Source organism: Cupressus sempervirens, chromosome 3 (genome assembly GCF_028749045.1).
Source record: "Cupressus sempervirens isolate cs-2001-9-10 chromosome 3, ASM2874904v1, whole genome shotgun sequence".
In the NCBI taxonomy this organism is placed as follows: domain Eukaryota; kingdom Viridiplantae; phylum Streptophyta; class Pinopsida; order Cupressales; family Cupressaceae; genus Cupressus; species Cupressus sempervirens.
Genome location: NC_143120.1, coordinates 308109375 through 308132929, shown reverse-complemented (window position 1 = coordinate 308132929; position 23555 = coordinate 308109375). Strand labels below are relative to the sequence as shown.

The 23555-nt window shown below is 35.5% G+C and overlaps 1 protein-coding gene across 7 annotated transcripts in view; it reads left to right on the top strand.

Annotated features, from left to right (window-relative positions):
- Nucleotides 1–23555, top strand: part of LOC149566209 (threonine--tRNA ligase, mitochondrial 1-like) — a 166780-nt gene that overhangs the window by 90059 nt on the left and 53166 nt on the right. For all 7 annotated transcript variants that reach the window (XM_089819627.1, XM_089819629.1, XM_089819625.1 and 4 more), the window contains one exon: nt 12944–13036. In XM_089819627.1, the coding sequence (XP_089675753.1) occupies nt 12944–13036 (93 nt within the window). The remainder of the gene's footprint in view (nt 1–12943; nt 13037–23555) is intronic.

The following is a 23555-nucleotide window of genomic DNA, read 5'->3' as shown; positions in this document are numbered from 1 at the left end:
TCGAGTCTACAGTAATTAATGTTTCTGTGTAGGAGTTTCAAGCCTAGAGCCATAGTATCTTTACATATAGTGGAGGGTGAAGGCAGAGTGGTTAATTATTGCATTGTGCTAAATGGGATTTCTGGATATGCAGTGTGTCTTAAATTTCTTCATATGTCTCTTTAGACCTACACACAGGCAGTTACTTATTTTATTGTGCAAGATGGGCTTTCTGCCCAACATCTTCATTTGCACAGTGTCTTAAATTTCGTCATATGCCTCTATGGACAATGTTGCCCTGACCCATTTTTAGAACTTTGTTCTTTGATTTTTTTGTTGACTCCATGTGTATCAGGACAGCATTGGTATGTGGCATAAGTCATCATTGTCATCATTTGGTGGCAGAGAGCAGGTTTGGCTAGTGGAAGTGCAAAGCAAAAGAACAAATCTACGGTGACTGTGGATGAAGGAAATAAATTGGGAAAATACTATAAAGATATGAATGGAGAATCAGAAAACAGAACTGTTAAATTTGTAGGATTTCTGCAAATGTAATTGTTATCTATTTGACCTACCAGCTCAAACAGAAAGAGCTATACTGCTGGAAATGACTCATTATCTAAGTGTTTATGTTCAAAGCATAACATTATGCAAACGCTTGATCATTTGTGTCTATAAATTGCATTTTATGATGAAAATAGAACAATATCTCATTAAGTAAAACAAGTGTCAAAGATTTTTCTGAAAATGTAATATTATTCATCAAATGTCCATACTAACCAGTCAAAGAAATGAACCAAGGTTTGACTTTGAATATAAATACAAATGTGGAAAAGAAATATGAAAGTAAGAAGGGTCATGGGTGCCAGCCATTGCTTGGAATGACTGGCTGTGTTGCTGTTTGTCCAAGTGCTTGCCCTCATCTTGCTTTCCATGTTCCCGTTCCAAGTCCTGCAATTGCAAAAAATGAGTTAGATCTAAAAGGATCTAAGCAATGGCTAGCAAACACCATCCTACCATGCATATGTATCTCATCCAAAATCCTAAACCATGATTTATTTTTCTAACTGGTTTTGTCATGTAGAGAAAAAGACTAATGTCACGTGGACGTAATATGTGGCTGCCACAAGGGTTTGAGCCCAGCGTATCATTGATCAACAGGTTTATGTCAGCCATAGAAAGAGCATAATATCAAAGGGAGATGTGTCTATTAGACATAAAACCTTTTGTTATCACATTGCAGATTACAAAGAAAAATAAATCAGCAAATAATTGTTTAAGGGACAACTATCATTAACTTGGAACCTTATATTTAATCAGTAATCAAAGATGCAGTATGTAAAAGTGGTCAACAAGCAAAATGTGGAATGCCAGAGGAAGAGTTGCAGGAGAAATGAGTTTTCAACTAAAACTTGTTTTAAGACATGAATTGAAGTCTTCTAAGTTCAAATATTTTGGTGAATGGAACAGCATGCCAAGGATAACAGAAGTACATTCATTATAATCAAGTAATGCTGGGAATGGAAGGATTTAAACAAGCGATCGAATTGAGACATATTCATGTAAGAAATGCCATGTAACGGAACTATATATTGTGAAGATGTATGTGGAAATACACAATAATATTATAAACATGGTATTGCAGCTTGGACTAATAATGCAAGTGAGCAAAAATATATGTGCTATCATTTGAAACAACTAACCAGCAGAAGCAAAGTTCCAGATTTACCAAATAAATGTATTCACAGCAGTAATGTTTGAAGAAAAATCAAAGAAATTCCAGCTTTGAAATGTTTCAAGGACATATGTTCCTATGCCAATGTATCCTATCTTCAAAAGAGTAATAACAGTATCATCCTGTAGCAGTCCACATTGTGCAGATCTAAAAAAATAAAACTACCGCTAAATGTCTTGCAAGCAAAGTAGAATCAAAGCTATGAATCTGATGAAAGATCTGGACATTGCTGCCAATATCAATTAATTAAAGCTGTAGAGTACAGAGAGGACACTAGAAATAAAAACCCCAGATTCAAGCTTCTGTAAGAAACACAAACAACTTCAAGCATGCAGTGAGAAGATTAGAAGAGGTTTCTCTCTCTGCTAGAGTAACAGAGAGGTTCCAAGCATTAGGAAGGTGACTGGTTGCACTCAAGGAAATTGAGAAGGATTCCAAATCTGGGGGTCACATAGGAAATAGAAATTACAAATAGGTTCAGATACTTGAAAATGAGACGGCACCATCAAGAAGAAGTGTTTGTGAAATGTGATGAGCTGCTCCATTTTTGTACGGGTTACAATTATTGGGCTAAAGTTGAACGCTGAAATGACGAGAAAGTCTGGAGATGCTTTAACTGTTGCTACAGAGGGTTTGAAGAGAATCTCTTGCTGTTTCAACAAGGAAGGCAGAAAAACAAATTGCAGATAACAGGCATCAAAAGGAAAAATGGCTTAAAAATAAATGCATGCCGTTTTTTAAAAGAAGAATAAAGAGTAAGTGAAAGGCATCCGACATTCTTTATAAAACTGTAGCATACCTTTAAAATGCAACCCAAAATGGTGCGTTGGAGTTGAAAAGGCGGAGATGCGATGAAACCCTCACTAAAGAAACAAATGAACAATGATTCTAGCAACCAAGTCAAGGCAGATTGTCTTTAGAAATGGCTTCAAACACCAGATACACCCAGAAATGGCAAAGCTTCAGCCATAAAATGCCATGGAAATGACATATAAGTTTAAAAACAAAAATCATGGTGTCAAAGATAAGCTGCAATATACCTTAGAAATGCACAGGAGACCCATTCATGGCAGTCAAAGTCGACCCAACTCGACCTTTCCAATGTCCAGATTTCTAAAAAATCATAGAAGCCAACTGTAGAAGAGAAAAGGGCAAGTTTCCCTTCAAAAACATGGTGGCCATACATCACAAATACACTCAGAAATTGTGTGAAAGCTGCAATTTTCATCCCAGAACCCTAGCAACGTTGCCTTCCCAGGCTCTTGGACTCTCCAGTTCTCACGGCAGAATGAAAATGAACGAGTTGGGGTTGAAAAAACATAAACGTATGTTTCCCTCAATCAGATTGTATTGTTTTTTGAAGTCCAAATCTTTCAATGGGTTTTTTATGTATTTTCTAAGTCCATGTAATCATATGTGCCATGGGGGTGGGGGAAAACTTAAAAGAAATGTTTGGAGATAGGAATTAGGTGTTATGCTAACATTTTTATTTGCATAGGGTCTTTATTGTAAAACAAAAATATTAAATGGTGATTATAAATCATTTAATGTTTTTTTATTTTAAAATGCAAATAAAGAGAGATTGGGATGTTTTGTTGTGTAGTAATGAATTGAATTTGACATGTGCCATAATACTTAGTCTTGGAAGTTATCAAGATATTAAGTGAGGACTTAGTGTTATGAATTAGTTGAAGTTATAAGGAGAAATTTTAGGAATCTGTTTCAAAGTCGAACTTGACTTGGTTTTGACAGCTAGAGGGGTCTTTATGACCATCTTGAGTGTTTCACATAGTTACACTGCCCTAGGAGACGGGGGGACAAGTTTCCGAGACGGGGGGATAAAGGGGCCTTGATTTGGGGACAACAGGGGGACGGCGGCGGGGGATGGGGGGGTGGTGGAAGGAGCAGGGGTGTATATAATATACATATGGTATAGCATATACCATATCAACTGGAACATCATGATTCATGATCAAATAACAAACAAACAATGAACATTGAACATTGAACATCAGCAAATAATAAATATTAGTCTAGACTATATATCAGCCTTCAAATCAATAGTATGAGTATCTAGATTCTACCATATAATAGTAATCAATGATCATATGAGTCATGACATAAAGATGATTACAATAAGTATCATGTGCCATGAATCACGATATCAAGATAAGTATATAATGCAAACAAAAACTACAAGTCTCCAAGAGTCCAAATCAAAATGTCAAATCAATGGAGACTCCTTGGCATCCCCCTACAATGAAGGAGACTCCTTGGCGTCCCCCCTCAATGAAGGAAACTCCTTGGCGTCCCCCCGCACCCCCACACTTGGAGACCTCTAGCCGTCTTGGAGATGTCTCGCCGTCTCCGGCGGTGGTGGTGCTCTAAGTGGTGCCGCCTGAAACGCCGAGACGTCATCCCTCGTCCCGGGGACGTCCCCATCTCTGAAACGGCCCAGTTTTGGGGGGGGGGGGACGCGTCCCTGTGTTACACTGGCGTTTCATGAACAGTTTTGGGTTAGTCATATGGGTGTTTATGACTTAGTGGAGTTTTTTTCAGGGATAGGACTTTATTTTGGAGGTTTCTAGGCCCTCTTCTCCAGGCTATTTTCTGGCACCCGACCCTATAGGTTATGGAGTGTATTTAGTGAGCTTTCACTCATTATTGTATTCAATTCTGATTTTTGAGAAAGGAAGATTCAGTGATTTTTTCTAATCCTCGATCTTTTGGTATCATTTATTTGTAACTCAGTTTTTGGAGTAAAAATATTTGAAGGCCTAATATTTGCAGATTACTGAATCTCGTCCTACTTGTTGCAGTCTAGTCTCACTAAGTGATCGATAAGGTGGAATTTTGAAGTTTTGTTAGACTTTCTTATTCAAGCTTTGTTTCATGCATTCTCTTTTCTGTAAATGATAATTACATGTTATTAACTGAGTTAATTGTTTGGATGTTTAGGAACTGTTTTGTGGAATACTTTTCCCTCACATTTTTTCTTCATGTCATTAATAACTAGTTAGTAAAATATTTGTGTAAGGGATTCATAATAGGTCGAGACTCTAGGTTTTGTCTGCAAAAGAATTAGGGGAGAGGACCCAGTACTTGAATGCATACCAGTAGTTGTGAATGGAGTTGTTCACTTAATACCTACACTTACTGACTTAATGTCCAATTTTTTTGACAACATTGTACCAATACTTGTGACTTTAAAGTTGTTAGTACAATGTTAACTACCTAAAATTGAATAAAATGTACCTTTAGTTATAAAACTTAACCAATGATGTGATGCCACAGCAGCTGTTCAACTATGGGTACCCTTTATGCACGACCATTGGTCTCACTTTTTTTTGGGGCTGTTTTGGACTACTTGGCAAAAAGCATGCTGATGTGGCATCATAATGGGTGATGTGGACTTGGAACCTTAGATATAAGTAGACGACTCGCCAAGTAAGCTATTGTAAAAAATTGGGAGCGATTTGAAATTTTTACGTAGGGTTTTGATAAGCGCGAAGTTAGGGTGTTCAAGTACCGGGTCCTCTCCCCTAGTATCATTTCTAGAAGTGTTCATTTCGTTAAGGTTATTTCACTGTAAGGTTCTTACAGTGTAGTTTTTAGGGTTTTGATGTTTTTCATGAATTATCAATCATTTATTTAAGGTTTTCTCTCCCTTTCACTAGAAAATCTGTAGTTTAGAAGTTAGCAGCCGGCCTCATCTAGAGACTCACTCCATTTTTTAAGTGACTCACAACTTACGAGTGTTTCCATGTTTTCCTTGAGACGTTAAGTTTTATTATCAAACTTAACGAGGGTGCAGTTTTAGGTGATAACAGTAATAAGCACTGCCAGATTTGTGGTATATTTTTTTCAAATGCAACATCCTCTCATATTTATATTGAGCATAGGTCATGAATAGACATGTCCCTTCATGGACATGTCTATTCGATAATCACATAATTAATATTAATCATATATATATATATATATATTTCTCTTATACAACAATAAACTTATATCTTAAATATAATGAACACACACACACACACACATGTATATAAATTATATCTCTTATATAATCATATATAGGTTTATTTGATAGAAGCTATTAAACATCAACACTCCCCCTTATCTAGGGAGGATAAACACAAGACATATATTACACCATTGATAATATTAGGAAGTCATACATCAAGGAAGTCTTTGATTAGAAGACTTCCATTATATGATATCATATGGGTATGGGCCTATCAAAATGTTAACTCATGACATTTACCAAATACTCTTTTGATATCATATCAGATAACATGAGTATTGGCCTATCAGAACATCAATCAAATGATATTCACCTAGTACTCAGTATTTGCCTATTAGAACATCAACTAAATGATATTCACCAAGTACTCAATGTGGTTATGGCCTATCAGAATATCAAGGTAGGATATTCACCAAGTACCTAAAATATATCTATACAAACAACTTGTAGATAGTCAAATTAATGACATCTAACACCTAATTGTTGATTTATAAGATAAAGCCTTTTCATGATTTATTTTGAAATTTACACAAAATGTATATCATGATACAAGTTATTGTAAGATTGTCACCTCTCCAAATACAAGTGATAATCATTTGGAAGTCATCACTTCCTGATGATGTACACAAGGGGCAGGCCCATACACACATGACATCGAACGTTCACATGAAGTCACCATGGATACTGTCATGTGGTGTTGTCATGACATCCACCATGGAACATATTAGAGAATAGGGTTTTCACCTCAAACTTGTTTCTCATGGACAAGAATGTATTACAAAGGATTGCACTTGGAAATTCTTCTTCATAGAAAAACACTTACATTTTGATCTCCTTGTCAAGGTTACTAATAAAGTGTCACAAACTCCCTTTGAATCTGATATCAACTTTTATGACCTCTTAGTACAAAGTTGTCTCCGATGCAGTGTCAAACTCCCTCAAAATTTGTTATCATCATTCTAACCTCCTAGCAACAAGTCGTGTCATGCTTCCCAAGTTCAACAAGTATCTTGATAGCATAAGGCCTTCCAACCTAAATACATGGAACTTTATCCCATGAATCATAGTCCTTTAATTTCTATAGTTTTTGATCATAGGAGAATCCTTCTTGACATGGTCTACTCCTTCTGAATCAATATGATTGATATAACCGAAGGTTGATTGAATCATATCCTCTGTCCGCTCCCTCTCTTTCAAAATTGTCTTCTAATGAAATGTCAGAATCCCTCTGAATCTCAATCTCCCTCTTCCTGCTAAAATATCCTCAAGGAACAAGGAGAAGAACAAGGCAAATTTCTCTTATAGTACGAATAGAAAAATAAAAGGTTGATGGAAAAAATATGAGGACAATACTAAAGATAAAAAAAATACTTGTCTCATTATTTTGGAGCAAATACCTAATGATATCCTCTATGATGCGAGTCCTTATATGTATGTAAGAGTCTGATTTGTAGTTTCTTCTAGCATCTCAATGCAAATTGGCCTTTGTAATGATATTAAGTTTACACCACTTTATCCTCTTCGGAATCCTCAAATAAATGAGTTTTGCAATCTCAAGGGTGCCCCTATAACTCCTTATTATGTAATGACTCTTGTCAACATTCACTTTATGCTTAGAGAATATGGTGATTCTTTTGTTACCAATAAATAATATCTGAATAGATGTATTTCCTTGCTTGTCTAATAAAATATTTGTTATATTCAAGTCTCTAGGTGGAACTCAAAGACAGTCTTATTTAGAATCTAAATTCTTGTAAATCACCCAATAAGGATTTGGTTCTACTCAAACAAATTTTGTGAAACTATAGGTGTGACCATTGTATATTTAGTTAAATTGTACCATATTAATCTCTAAAGTAGAGTGAGCGATTAGAATTATATTCATTTGCTAATTAACTAAGGTCAATGGCTCCTTCCATATCTATATTAAATGACAACCATGCTTCTTAAAAGCATCATTTCTCTCTCTTCACTATTAAACTCCATCTCAACTCAATGCTATAGAATCATGTATTTAATTCCACAACATAAGTGGAGCTTAATATATATATATTTTCATTTATTTTGATATTGTAAAGGAAACTTAGATAACATTGCCTTAGTTTTTCCTTATTATGTGTGGGCCCCAACACACGATATTGTATTAGCAATCTCCACTACATGCCTCGCCACTACTTTTATAATTGTGGATCAAATCCTTCTATGTACTTTTCCATTGTGGTAATATGTGTTGCCACGGTTCCTCTTCATGTGTTTGACTTGTTTCCGCAGTCATTGTCGCTCTTAACATAGTTTGCTAAACGGTGACTAGCTTATGTTAGATGTGTTTTCCAAGCACTCTTGTATTTTTCTCAATGGAAGTAACAATATATAATTGAACCTTGTCTCCTCATTTCTTCCTTGTGGCTGTCCATTGTGGCCCTTGGTTATTGATCTTGGTCTCTTATTATGCTAATGTGACCTTCTTACCTTAAGCCTCGTGGCTCATGCAACTGTCCACATCTTCTTTTAGTGCTTGGATATACATCTCTTATTGGTAATATACCTTCGTGCTCACTTCCCTTATTACACGGGTCCTTTGTACTTCTTAATCGATCCTTGCATTCATTGGAAAGATTCGAATAATATTCCCTCCCCCTTTTAGAATAGTAGGGCATGCGACTGTTCATCATATTATGTTAATAGCCACTGGCACATACTTTGCATTGAGAGCCCTTTGTAAGGTTGAGATTCAACATAGGAAATTTGACATGTTATGGTATCGGGTTGACTTGTGCGTTCTCCTTTCTTATTGGGGCAGGCACAGTCAGTTTGCATTATACTTGATCTTTGGTTGGCAATGTTGTATAGTATCATTGGTTGATATGTGTCGAACATGCTCCCCATCTTTCAGTGGTCACTTCCTCTCTCTGCATCTCACTATATGCCAGTATAGAGGTTTATGCTCTTCAAAAATATTGCAAAACAACTAGTACAGTTGGTTTGAGACCTCAATAGCTCTATTAGTTTTGGGACACACGATATCTTCTATGAAATGCTGCTTTAATAATGTATTGTCACTCTAGTAATACATCAATCAACAATATCGGTGAGGAGCTTTTTATTATTATTGTGCATCTAAACCAACAACCTCTGATGCCACTGTCTTGATATAGTAATTCAATCATCTCACCAAAGGACTTGAGTTGTTGCTCGCATGCACTATCTATTTTCCTGCTTTCACTGAGTCCCAAGAAAGAGTATCCTTTTTCAGACGTGCAGTTGTCTATATTTCTGTCTGCTCCACCATCCAATACTTGTCTAGACATGTTTCCTGAGATGACTTTATTTATTTCCTTGCAGTTTTTTTCCATAGAGACAATTAGAAGCAGCAAGGCGCCTTCTGGTACATCTATTTTTTTTTCTCGGATATTTATGTAGTGCTCTCCTAGAGGCAGTATCTTCATCCAGATCAAAGTTGTTACTAAGCTCCATTTTAGAATAGTCTTGCAGATCAGTCAAATCAATACTTTAAGGATTCTTTGAGGCCAATAGTCTTGCATCTCATTTAAATCAAAAGACTTGATCCCCTCATTATCAAATTGCCTAAAGCAAACATGAATTTGTACCATCGCTTGAGATGGGAATTTTTCCTAGCATTTCTCATAGTGCTCGGGTGTAAGAATTGTAGCTTGGCCATCAACACATTCAACACTTAGAACTTGAGGAAATGGAGTAATGAAAACTTTTGACTTGTGAGCTTGTGGAGGAGGGATAGGTCCAATCACTTCGTTAGTTCGGTGAACCAGCGGACCCTGGCTTTCTTTTAAGCTTTTTTTTAAGTCTTCATACATATCTTCCAAATATGCTATATGATGAACTTTTTCTTCAGCCATTACATAGACATAGTGATTGAAATGGTAATACCACTATGCCGAAAGGATTCATAATGCCTCAAGTGCTTCCTACAAATCCAAGAAGAACCAAGCCACCTAATACCATTGCTGGTAGCTTTGATCTTCCTTGAGAATTTACCCTTTTAATTGTGTATAAATTCATATATTTACGTACACTCCAGGATGAAACTACGGATGCAAGTGGAGTCAATATGATTTGCACTTCTATTAAATATTGTCTTCGACTTCAGATATTGGAGATTCATTATATATCCCTCACCGATGTGTGTCTTATCCGCTTGGTTCCACTTTTTGCTGTTAGTAGCAAATTACCCTAAAACATAAGAACTGTTTAGCACCATAGAAATCCCTAAGACTGAATGACTCTGATACCATGTTAAATTTGTAGGATTGCTTCAAATGTAATAAGCACTGCTAGATTTGTGGTATGTGTTTTTCAAATGCAACATCCTCTCATATTGATATTGAGAATAGGTCATGAATAGACATGTCCCTTCATGGGATATATCTATTCAATAATCAGATAACTAATATTAATTATATATATGTATATATATATATATATATATATATATATATATATATAAATTTCTCTTATATAACAATAATATAACAATAAACTTATATCTCAAATATAATGAGCATATATATAAATTATATCTCTTATATAATTATATATATAGGTTTATTTGACTGAAGCTATTAAACATCAACAAGAACATTACATTAGAGCTGAATGGTGAATTTACTTGGAAAGTATTGGCACAGAAATTGGGGAATTATAAAAAGGATGACAATTTTAAGTATTCATATGGTAAGGCATTCTTTATAATTATAATATAACTATATTTTGAAACATTGGAGCTGAGTCAAGAATCACATGATTTGACATAAAATTGACTACACATTAATCTCTAATAATTTGAGTTTTCATTACCAATATGCATATACAGTTCCCTTGGGCGATTAGATTCAATCTCTTTAAAACAAAAGTTAAACTTGACTGCACTTGACTTAATTGAAAGATTTTTTGGGATAGAAAGTCTTCTCAGCCACATGTTTTAACTTTGAATGGTGTCAGAATGACATTGAATATTTGACAAAAACGATGTTTTCATCTATCTGAGGATGAATTTTTTTTCAAACTAAGATTTTTGACAGAGATATTACGTGCATTTTTGAATCATCTTTGGTAACGATTCTAATGTATTTATAGGTGCTAGTACAGTATCTTGAAAACCTGGAGCTGCCATAATGCCATTAGACAAGAAGCTCATGTATTTGTGGATTTGTTGGATTTGCCATCAGATACTTGTTTTGGGAAAAAAATTATGCCTAGCTTTCTCTTGATTTGAGAAATAATATACTTAGATAACAATTGTTGTAACGTTGCTTGAAGACCATTCAATGGCCTTTTAAGCCCATTACATGTAGATTATCTTAACTAAAAATTTAATCAGAGAAATTTGAACGTCTTTCTGGTAGGTATCGATCCATAGCATGAAAAAATTGAGCTTCTAGAATATATATCAATAAGTAAAGTCTCTACTAGTTTGATTAGCTTGGATTATAATTCAATTGAGATGGAATATGCTTTATTTGCAATGTTACCACGACGCGGGGGTTGCGGCGGTGTGGGGGGACGTCGGGACGAGTTTCAGGTGCAGGAAAAATAGGGCCTCAATTGTGGACGGCGGGGGGATGGTGGGGGTGCGGCGGTGGGGGTGTGGAAGGGGGGGGAGGGGGAGGGGAGGGGGAGGAGGTGGTTGCATAGTATATATATAATATATATGATTGGAAATGCTAATTATGAAATGATACTTGAATATATTATATAACATACCAAATATAGTTGAATAGAGAAAATTGAAATGCTATTCAAAAACTATAAGTTCAAACTTGAAACTTGAAACTTCATAACCATTACCAATAACCATTTAACAAATTAACTTAGTTGAAGATGCAAGATTCAAAATTCATTGTTCAAATATGAATATCATATATGATATATCATAAAGATGCTCATGATGACAATGAGCCGAGTAGCATGAAACAATGAAATTAAGTAATGTATCGTAGCCATATCAAAGCGAGTACAATCAACAAAATGACAAAATGTCAATAATGAGAATGGAATCATCCCAAGTGCTCTCTAAGCATGCATAAAAAAAAAAATTAAAAAAGAAAAGAAAAAGATATTTTTCTAAAACTTTTTGGGCCATTCAGCCGGCCGTACCCGGCAAGCACCCTGCGAGCACCCCGCAAGCACCCTGGGAGCATCCTTGCACCCAAGCACCCGCGAACCACTCTGGTGCTCGACCTGTGCGGCTGCGCATTTTTGGCCAGCGGGGGTACTTGGGTGCATATGCGCACCGGGTGCTTTGGGTTTTTAACCCGGGTGCACGCACCTGGGTTACATTGTTTATATATAAGTATTATATTTTCTGACTTGATGTTGTCAAAATATTTGATGTAAAATTTCCCATGTTTTATCACTCTCCATGTTTTGGGGGATATTTAAATATCAGTTTGAAACTTTGAACTTTGTCATTGATAATTGCTTCATGTACACTGATACATGCACAAATAAAATGTTGAACTTGAGATGTTTTTCAGATTTTGGCAATTTAGAGTATTTCATATTTTGGTAATGCAGTGCTTTACTTTTAAGTTTTAACTTACTAAAACACTTTTCAAATGATAGAAACGTATAGGGGATGAGTACATATCAGTTTGGATCATTGGTAATTGTTCCTTTTTCATAGACATAATTTAATGTATATGTATATGAATGTTTGTGTTTATAACTTTATGTATGTGCACAGGAGCATATATTCCTGTCAATTTTTAAAATTGCCTAACAACAAATTCTTCTGTATTATTGTTAATACTCCATGTATAAAATAGCGCAAAGTAGAATTAAATGTCTTACATTATTTGCTTTCTTTTTCTCTGTGAATTAACTCATTGTGGATACCTGAATAGGTGGTTGTAGAATTATTTTCATGTTTCGGTATTGTATGATTTGTTTGCGTTAATACTGCCATGGGTTTGAATTACAAAATAGAAGTGGTGGTTCTACAATAGTAGTAGCATATAGATTTGTTTTTGTGTTTTGAATCTTGATTATGTCACAGAAAATGAAATGTGTTTGTTCAAATACATTGTCGTATGTCCATTACTGGTTTGTAGATTGTGTTATTTTTTGTTTGAGATTTTGCTTATTTGTTGCAATTTAGACATAAAGAGACTGTAACTGCAATAGCAGTTATGCTGACTAGCATTCTGGATGGTGTTATTCAGATGCCAGAAAGGCACCTGGGGGACCTAGAAACATGGAAAGAAGCCGAGACAGCTTTAGCTGAAGCACTAAATGCATTTGGAAAGCCATGGCAGGTATTCAATTATCATTCCTGGCTTATATTAAGTTATATGTCATTTCATTTATCTGTTGTTTGGATTATCTAATACATGGTCATGAGATGAGTTTCTTTATGCTGTAAGGCCAAATCTTTAATTTATTTAATCCCTAATACTACTTCAGGGCATGTCTTTCTTAATGTAAATTGAATTTAAACTTTACTTTCAGCATTTTTATATTTTAATTACAATACTTTCACATAGACTAAAAACTCACTTGTGCAAACAGTTTCTGGCATGTTAATGAGCAATTGCTTGCCCACATAAATCAAACAAAAACTTGTCTGTAACACACCAAAAACGAGCGAGTCTGTGGCAGATTCTAATCTGGCATAGAAATATGACAGTCTTATTATTAAAGGTCTGATAGACTTAAAGGTGATAAGCATATAAAAAATGGCGTGAAATACTGGATCCATCTAGAAAGCTCTGGATCCTGATTCTGAAGCGGTCTGGATCTGGATCCCTCTTGGTTCTGGGTAGGATTCGGGAATGGAATTTAGATTCTCTGTGGATTGGATCCGTGGGAATCTGGACCTCTGGGCATAAAGGGGTCCATTTTAACATTTTTTTAGAAGTATTTAAAAAAAATTAAAGTCAACCTGTTATAATTTTAAATATAGAGTATTGAAATATGGAATTGACTATTAAGTTTACTGTTTTAATTTTTGAATATGAAACATTGAAATATGGCTTGTGATTCAAATTTTCATTATCTAATGATATTTTGAGACTTTCACAAAGCATGACTATGGTATAATCATATATTGACAATAATGGATTTATCATTTTATGAGAATCACACTTCTGATTATTACATTATATGTTTAAACTTTGAAGTTTTGAACTAATGATGAATGATCATTGATATGTTATATGTGTGGAATCAGGGCCTAATTTTTTTTTTTTGTAAAATCTGAACCAGAATCCAGACTGGCTCCTTAGAAAGTGGCATGTGCTATGAGGGTCCATGTGGCCTCAAATGCTACAGTTTGGTTTTGAATCGTCCCTTTATTGTGACGGTACATGCTGAGGTGTGATTTTCTTGTCCTTAAATCAATAATATAAATGAAATTAAGTACTTTTGTGAAACAGTGGCAGAACTGAACACCAATAGCCAATAGAATTTAGCAAGAGTAGATACATCAGAAATTGATAGTTAGAAGTAGATCTAGATGTGTATTAGTAGAAGAATAAGATGTTTGGAAAACTGTGATTTTTTTCGAATAATGACTGTTTTCCAATAAAGGATGAATAAGGATTAGTCCAAAGGATAGTAGCAATATATCAATCGTATGACTCAATTGGAAGGAACCTTGGGCTGGACTCATTTGATCACACAATCCATGTACATTGTTTAGCATATGAGCTTCTGTGTTCAAGAGGGAGTTGGAATTTTGGATCATTTGGAATGCTAAGTATATGATTTTCTATGTTGTAGTGGCATAAAACTCACATCATAATACTTAGTGTTTCAAATGAAACACCAGATTTTCAACTCTTTCTTGAACAAGGAAGCTCATAAGCTAAACATTTTGTATGGATTGTGTGATCAAATGAGACAACCCTAAGGTTCCTTCTAGTTGTGGACTTTCTATCGATTGTGATGATGTGATATCCTAGTATCCCAAAGGGGATTACTTTGTTCATTCAATAGATATCAACTACTTCAACTGCTTCTAACCAAACAAACTACCAAAGGATAGCGTTTAGAAAGTTAATCTAACTCTAAGAATTTAAGACAGTGTTGATAATGGGTTGAGTCTCTAATTAGTCCTTTCTTCATCCTGTCCTCCTAGGTATAGGAGGTTGCTATCTTCTAAGGATGAAGGAATGATGTTCCAATTGTCAATACTCATCCAAATACCCTTAAGGTGCAATCCAAAAGAATATCTCCAATTGACTTTAGATGCTTGCAATTAGGTCTAGACTAACCTTCCTTGTTACTCGCAACCAACAAGCTCCAAAAGGTATGGACACTAGCTCCATTAATCAACAACACCAGTATCTTTTATTCAACTACTTTTACCTAACATAAAATGAGAATCCAAATCAAAGTGAGGAAATTTCTACATACAATATGCCAAAATAATATAATTCTTCCACCATGAAGAGCAACAATGTATTGTAAATAATCCTGACAGCATTATAGAAACAGTTTCAACTAGTCTCTCTGCCTACTCTCTCTCTAATGCATTACAAATGAGGAGGCCCAACCTTTTATAGTTTTTCAATTACAATGAAAGGCTTTGATCAATTCAAGATCAAGGGCCAAGATTATGCCAACACAATCCTAGTCAACCTAACGGCTACAAGCATTGAATGCTTGTCCACTTACATAAAAGCCCCATCTCATGGATAAAATACCACACACACTTACAATGAATCTTTTATATCAATTCAATGATTCTGGACATAATATTGTTGAATTCTTCTATGGAAACACTTGGCATAATCTGGCCGGTTGAAGACAAATGGATGCCACCTCAAATACTTATCTTATAGACTTGATAAATCCCTTGGTGATGAGAAAATATCTTTAATACTTAACTTTATCAAGCCTTTAATGTGATGGCTCATATTCCCAAATTGCTGCATCTTCATGAAATCTTTCATCCTTTGAAGCTCTCCACCTTAAAACCTTCTCATTGACATGTCTTTGAACTTACACTTCAAATCTTCATATCTTCTTGATACCCTAACCTTTGTCTTGCTCTTGTAGAAGTGATGTAAAAGTATCATGTAGTTGGACATCGAATTGATCTTGGATTTCCTAAGGAAATTCAAGTTCGTATGAGTTTCTTCATTGTCTTGTAGACTTAATTATGATGAAGTTCTTACTCATTTGATGTCTTGATGAATGACTACGATTTGCATCTTGAGCTGATCTTTGACTTGGGGCTTGACTTTCGACCTTCTTTGATCTTTTACCTTGTAAAACAATGTTGGCTTGTTAAAGATCCAAAATTCATATTTTACTTCAAATCAAAATAGATTAGTATCTAAGAAATTAGAATTCAATATGACGATACTTTTTAAAACTCAAAATACGATTTGTGTACTTGTTGCTAAATTGATGACAATTTGAGTTCAACATTAATCACATCCCATCAAATCTGAATATAACTCTCAAATGCCCTTAATGCTTTCCTTTAACCAGAAAAACTTCTGAGTTTTATCTACCCAGATGTCGGGTGTTTCGCGTTTCTCTAATGTTTGATCACTCTCAGATTTTTACAACTCGATATATACTTGGCAACTTACAACCCTTAGAGCTAATTCTTCCTTAGAATGTGAATTTGAACACTTGAATATCTTAAGTCTAATATTTTCGGATTGGATTATGAAAAAATAAGGCTATTTTTTCATTATCAAAACTAGAAGTCTTGGAACCGGAAGTGACTTGTGGATATTAGGTGTTTGTGTCAAGGCACAAAAAATGACTTGTGGAAATCTGCTATGAATGGGTTAAGTGTATTTAGGAATTCCTTAATCTATGTGGCAAATTGATATGGTAAATCAGATTTGATAGCTTCATATGTCTAGTGCCATGGCAGTCTCAGAATTCATAAGGTCATATGGCAGGTGTTTAAGGCAACTCAAAAATCCTTGCTCCGTGTGGCATTGACAGGATCGGAATTTCCATGTCTATGTGGCAAGGTATTTTCAGAAGTTAAAGCCTTATACATCATTGTGGACATCAGAACCTCATGTGTCAACTTGCTTTGGATAATTTAGTGGCTTATGAGTCAAGTGACAAAATCAGATTGGGAATCAAGCCTTTATGTGGCAAATAGCCAAGTCAAATTGGAAATGGAGGTCTTCTGTGTCAAATCAGAATTAGAGGTCTTCTGTGGCAAGGTCAAGAATGATTTTCAGATTCGGCAAGTCTTTGTGTCAAAGTGAGGATTTGGCAAGTCTATGTGTGAAAGTGAGGAACAGATTTGGCAAGGTCATGTGGCAAGTGCCACCAGATGTAGCTCGGGAATCTTAGGTTGATGCAACAAGGTGCTCCATGAAATTTCACCATGCATCTAATAATTTCTTAGCTTGAACTTGATGCTTGGCAATTGGAGACTGACTTGCGCTTGACTGTATCGTAATGCTTGCCATGAATTTGACCAAACTTGGGGCTTAAAATCCTAACTAAATTCCCTTTGTCAAGCTTAAAGGATTGACATATTGTTCTCAACAAATGACTAAGTCAATGTTATTTCTGCCCAACTCCCTTCAAAGTTAATGTTCTTCCTCTTGATCATATTTGAAGATCTTTGATTGCTTCTCCTTTCTTTTGTCAAGGCTTGCATTCTTCAAAAACTGCTAAGTGAAAGTCTAAATTGAGGCATCAATTGCAAGTACCAATCTTCGTTAAGATTCCTCTTAACCAAAACTTCAAATTCAAGAGACATCAAAACTTTGAGATACAACCAATCTAACCTACAACCTACACCTATTGACAACAAAAGCGGAAAGAGGGGGTCCCCATTTGCATTGGGGCAATGGTGTAAAAACCTAGCAACAAGTAGATAGATGGAAAATAGAGTTAGAAAAAGATGTACGTTTGTATTTGTCATAGTAACACAGGGACACGTCCCCCCCTTTTTGCCCCATGCACTGGGGACTTGGGGACTCAGTTCTCCCATCCCTAGTGGCACCACTAGTTTTCACCACCTCCGCTGAGGAGGGGGGGACATCTCGGTGTTAACTATTTGTTGATTTGACTATTTATGTTCAATGTTTGATGTTCGAATTCAATACAATGTATAAGTATTTACCCTTTTACATCTTTATATCTTATATTGCAATACATATTTTCATAACTAGCATTTCAAGTACCATATGTATAGTATAAACAACCCCCCCGATCCCTCATTGCCATCCCCCCACTGTCCCCAAATTAAGGCCCCTTTGTCCCCCCATTCTGGAAACTTGTCCCCTTGTTCCCCCATCCTTGCATCCCTAGGGCAGTTTAACTATGGTATTTGTATAAGATTTAGATGTTTGGAAAATTGGGAAATCTTATGACTAAGATGGTTTTCCTAGTTAGGAGGAATAATGATTAGTCTAAAAGATAGTAGCAATATATCAGTCGCGTGAAATCTTCTGGATTAGACTATTTTCAGAGTTAGAAGGAATAATAATTCGTCCAAAGGATAGTAGCAACATATTAATCATACTAAGCATGCATTTGCATTAGCACACACACACTATATTGTGTTTGTGTTCCACAAGGATGCGACCTCTGCCTGAGATCCCTTGCCTTAGTCCTAGATACGAAATGAGAATGAGAATTTCTTGTCCCCTTTCTGTCCCTTTTTTGCTTAAACATGGGTACATCTTCAAAATGTCAGTTTTGGCCTTGCAAGAAAGTTGGAAGGCCATTCAGTAATGGGGACAACTTGGGCATCCTCTGACCACTCCTATATGGAACGCCCCTTTTTCCTAGCATTATAAAAATGGCCAACATTTGGAAAAATGAGTTTTTATAATTTTTGTTTTTACTTTGTTGGGTGGGCTTCATTTGGGTAGAAATAATAATGAAAAACTGCACAAACCCTATTTGGAGGCTAAAAAGGTTAGCTCCTCTTCATTTCTTCATTTCAACATTCTTGGCAAGAATAAAAAGAAAGAGCAGCGAGAAAGTTTTCATTTTTGAGTTGCAAGAGGAGGGTTATGACATGAATTCTTCTTTATTCAAGCTATGTCATTCTTGTTCCATTTGGTTATGGCCATTTATTTCATTTCATTTTACATTTATTTTGCGATTTGCGACATATAAAGAGGGCATTTTGAGTGAATTTTTTTTGTCTTTTAAATTTGCAACAATGTTATTTATTGCATAATGTGCACAACATGTGAGTGAGGGAAGTGGTAGTAGTGATAGCATTGAAGTGGAAATTTAACAAACTCAATCTCCATGAAAAAATGTAGTACTAGGGTAGCCATAGGGGGGTCTTCAACTTTAGCTAGTGTGAATATATCAGAGCTAGCATCCTCTTAACACATTTAATTGCCCTTTTGAAGCCTTTTAAAAAGCATGCAAGAGGCCCATTCAACCCCATTTAACCTCTTCTTCAATTTGCTACAAGAGTAAATAAAGATATGAAAATAAATTCTGGGGTTGATAGGGAATGAGAGCCCCGTTTGTGCAAAAAACATAATTTTGGCAGCTATACTAGAGTTTATTGCCATCTTTTGTGGATAGGTTGGTGAAGGGGTCAAAGGTTGCAAAGCTATAACATAAGTAGTAAAACTGGAGGCAACTAAATTGCACATAGAGGGGGAGACATAATAATCAGGGACCTTAGTAGAGCATGTGCAAGATAGTTTGCAAACTTTGCAAGCTCTTCAGAGTCATACTAGGAAAGAATGTGCCAAACTGCTCCCACTTCTACCCCAAAGGGAACAAACTTCCAATTGGGAAGAAGGGTAAAAGAGAAACCAATGTTGCTGATTATTTAATTTGCAAGCAAAAGAGAAGGCTGAAAAATCTATTGGTAGGTTTCTTTTTGCTCGTGGCATACTGTTCCATGTGTCACGTTCCTCATTTTATAAACAAATTTGCAAAGATATTTAAATTGCTAGTCCCTCTTTTGTGCCATTTGGAGAGACAAAACTATGCACCACCATTCTTGATAAAGAGTATTCAAAATTGAGAATTTCGATGGAGGATATAAGATAGACATGGTTGAGTGAAGGATGCTCCGTTCTCTTGGATGGGTGGACCAATATCAAGCATCGACCACTCATCAATATTGCCACTAGCACATCCAACTCTTATTTCATAGAGCTGTAGGTTGTTTAAGGAAAAAGAAGGATGCAGCCTTGCAATTTTCAGATTTTACAGGATACTAGAAAAGAGATTGACTCTTTAAACAGTGTGCAAGTAGTCACTACTTCAGCCTAAGTGTGTAAGTTAGTTGGATTGATGGTAGAAGGTGCTTATAAGCATATGTTTTGGACACCATGCTGTGTACATGCATTGAACAACACATTGAAGGATATTGGAATGTTTTCTTGGATAAAGGCTTTGGTGTCTAAGGTTGAAGATGTGCAAATATATATTTGTAATCATCGCACATCTCTTGCATTAGTGAGGACATTTCCAAGAAAGAATTCTTCAAGCTTGGGTTCAGGAGGCTTTACAATCCTTGGTGGTCAATACGGAGTGGAATAGATGACATGAAGTAGCACACTATATGGAAGAAGTGTGAAACGAAGAATCCTTGATGATAATTGGTGGTCTACAATGAGGTAATAAACATAGAAAATTGTTGTTGCTGATTTATTAAAATTTTGTTTGATATTAGCATTTGCTGATTTCATAATGTAAGAATCAAGAATTTTAATAGTTATGATGAATCTAATTTGCAACTTTGCTTGCATTTGCTGACACATTTCCTTCTTCATTGAGCCTATTGTGCGGGTCATTAGATATGGTGATATTGACTATCCTAGCCTTTGTGAGATTTTTGAGACCTTTGATAGCATGCTTGGGCAGATCAAGCATGCTATTCATGCTAGGGACCCTACTTTGACATATTATGAGGATTATCTTAGGCCCATTGTGGCGCAACGACGAGACATTATGAACACCTCTCTCTATATAACAACCTATGCTGTCAATCGTAAATGATATGCATGAAGACCTAGGAGAAGTGGTTCCATCTAGGGATGAGGAGGTGAGCCTCAAGTTTGAAATCTCAAGTTTTCAATTTAAAATTATGTAATTAGATGTGAAATGACAAGCAACAAAGTTTTCAATTTAATTATTTAATATGTTTTTTAATTTGTTCAATTGAGGTGAAGGAGATCACTGGAGATGATGCTCGTAATCTTTAGGGACAATGGCTTGACTTTGCCAACGTTTGCGATCCAACCTTTAGCATACGAGGCAAAGACAGATAGAGCTACATTAACTAAAAGGGACCCTATTGGATGGTGGACGTGGCATGGTAGGGATGTGCTTGAGCTTAAAGTTCTTGCCATTCATTTTTTTCACAGGTTTTGAATTCCTCTACTGCAAAAGAAAAAGCTTCCACATATAACTTCATCTAATTAGTGAAGATGAACAACCTTGGTTCTAGACAATTAGAGAAGTTTGTTGCTATATACAGTGCACTCTCAATATCGTCATACTCCAACATTATGTTGGTATGTTAATCCCAAGGATGCTATGCAGGTTGAGGATGATTACAAACCTCTAGTATTGCTGGGGTTCCATTGAACAAGGACCCTCATCCTAGTCCAACTAGTGACTTGAATGTTGACTTTGATGATGATCTTGATTTAGATTCCTTCAGGACAGCCATATATTTGGTATATATTATTTACAGATACATTATTGATTTTTGATTATGGACATCTAATTATGGAGTTGAACTTTTACGTTATTTTTTATTATTTTAGTTGGACTTCTCTTTATGTCATTTTATGCATGAAACTTGGAGCCTTTGGGCATTTTTGCTATATGCACACCATATTTTTACAATGAGAGTATTTTAATTATGTTAATTTGTTATGTAGTCATTGTATCGAGCTTTTGAAATGTTTGTGGTAAATCATTTATTTTTCTCTCTCTATATAAAGCTTCTCCCATTTCCTAAAAAATTGGCTCTGAACCATACCTGTTTTGGGAACACGTCCTTGTCCTCATCCCTTAAAACATCCCCATCCTCGAAACTCCATGGAGCATAGTATTGTGTAGATCAATTGGTCAACATGTGCAAAGGTCAATTAGCATGGTATCTCAAATCTAATGAAGCAAAGCATATCAAAGATAAGTCCATACATCAATTGGGAAGACGATCTTCATGTCACTAAGGATGATATACTATCAAAGAGAAGCAAGCATTGATAAGATTGTTAAAGATAATGACTATCACAAAATATCTAATCGAAACACATGCATTGTAGGGTGGTAAGTAAGATTTAATATCAATTAAGAAAGACAAGGATTAATAAATCAATATCGATTTGCATCACGATAATATAAGTATCAGGTGATAAATGAAGATGTCTAAACGAACATAGTAGTCAAGTATCAATGCATATAATAGATTGATAATGATTAATGGACAATGGTAATAAGGTATATTGAGGGACTGAATATGATCAACTTAGGCATTAATGGTTGAAAGAAAGTAGCAAACATAACACAAATATATAGACTGATTAATATTGACATTGTGTAAAATATTACCCATGAGGATGGTGATCATTACAAAGACAATGACTAATGATCAGAGTTATTGATTATACTAAGGATCAATGGATGACATATTCTTATCAAATATCGGTTCAACTACATTTTAAAGATGGGAACAACATGGGATGTGTTTATGGGACGACAATGTGTGCATGCATGTGTTTGTGTGTATATATAAATTTCTCAATATGTATTATTGTATTATGTCTTTTTTATGTTTTACGTAGATTTTTATACAAAATTTTATGGTGAATCCAACAAACCTCTTGACTAAGGTCACAAAATAAGCTTGCAATTAAAAGACTTTGATTCATTTATGAAACATAGATTCAACTTAGTACCTGTTTAGTACCACTAGTTAATATCAAAGTTCTCTTGGATTTGCTTGTACTTTGCTGTCTTAAGAAAAACATTGATTCATGTTTGTCTTGTTGCTACCGAATTTGTACCCAGTATTTAAACTTCCAGTGTGGAGTCTTGAACTACTTCGAACTAAGGTTCAAAGCAATTCAAATGGTTCTACAGGCTTGTTGGTTTGATGTGGCACAACAAGGGTGTTCAGAGGATTGTTATCAGAATGTGGTAGGTTATAGTTGGAATCTTAGGTGCAGTATCTCAAAAGTACAGTTCAGATTCAAAGACTCTAGTTCCTAGGTTCAAGGCCTCAAGGCTCACATTCACTAGTGCAAGGATATTAATGCTTAAAAGTTTTTCTAAGGTCTCTGTTAGAGATTTCAAATGTCCGTGATTCGATTTCCCATTCAAGTTGTTAGAATGAGATCTTTTGGTTCAAGTTTGAAGTATGAGGTTTGGGAAAATCATCTTTGAAAGTGCAAATCCAAGCTCGGGTCCGAAGGAAGGTTAACTTTCACATTCTATGTTTTCAACCAGGAATTTTCATTTAAAGGCTCTAATGATAGCAATAATGGGAAGATACAATCATCCTCGATTACCTCAGATTGCAAGGAGAATTTATGTCATCACTTTATGGTTGGGGAGTTCGAGTACAAATGCAGAATCTAGACAATGAGTACCTTGACAATATATAATTAGAATAAGTATCTATGAATCTAAAGATTGTTAAAATGGAAATAACTGTATATCAAAACCGAGTACATGTTTTTGAAGCCATTGAAAGGGACAAGGCCCGATATACTTCGAGAATATTACACATGATCAAGCGTTAAAGGATGGTAACATGACACACAACCTGGAGGCTTGGAAAGTGCGAATAATGTGTTTGACATAATGCCCAACTTATGCAAATACTATTTTGTACACAACTCT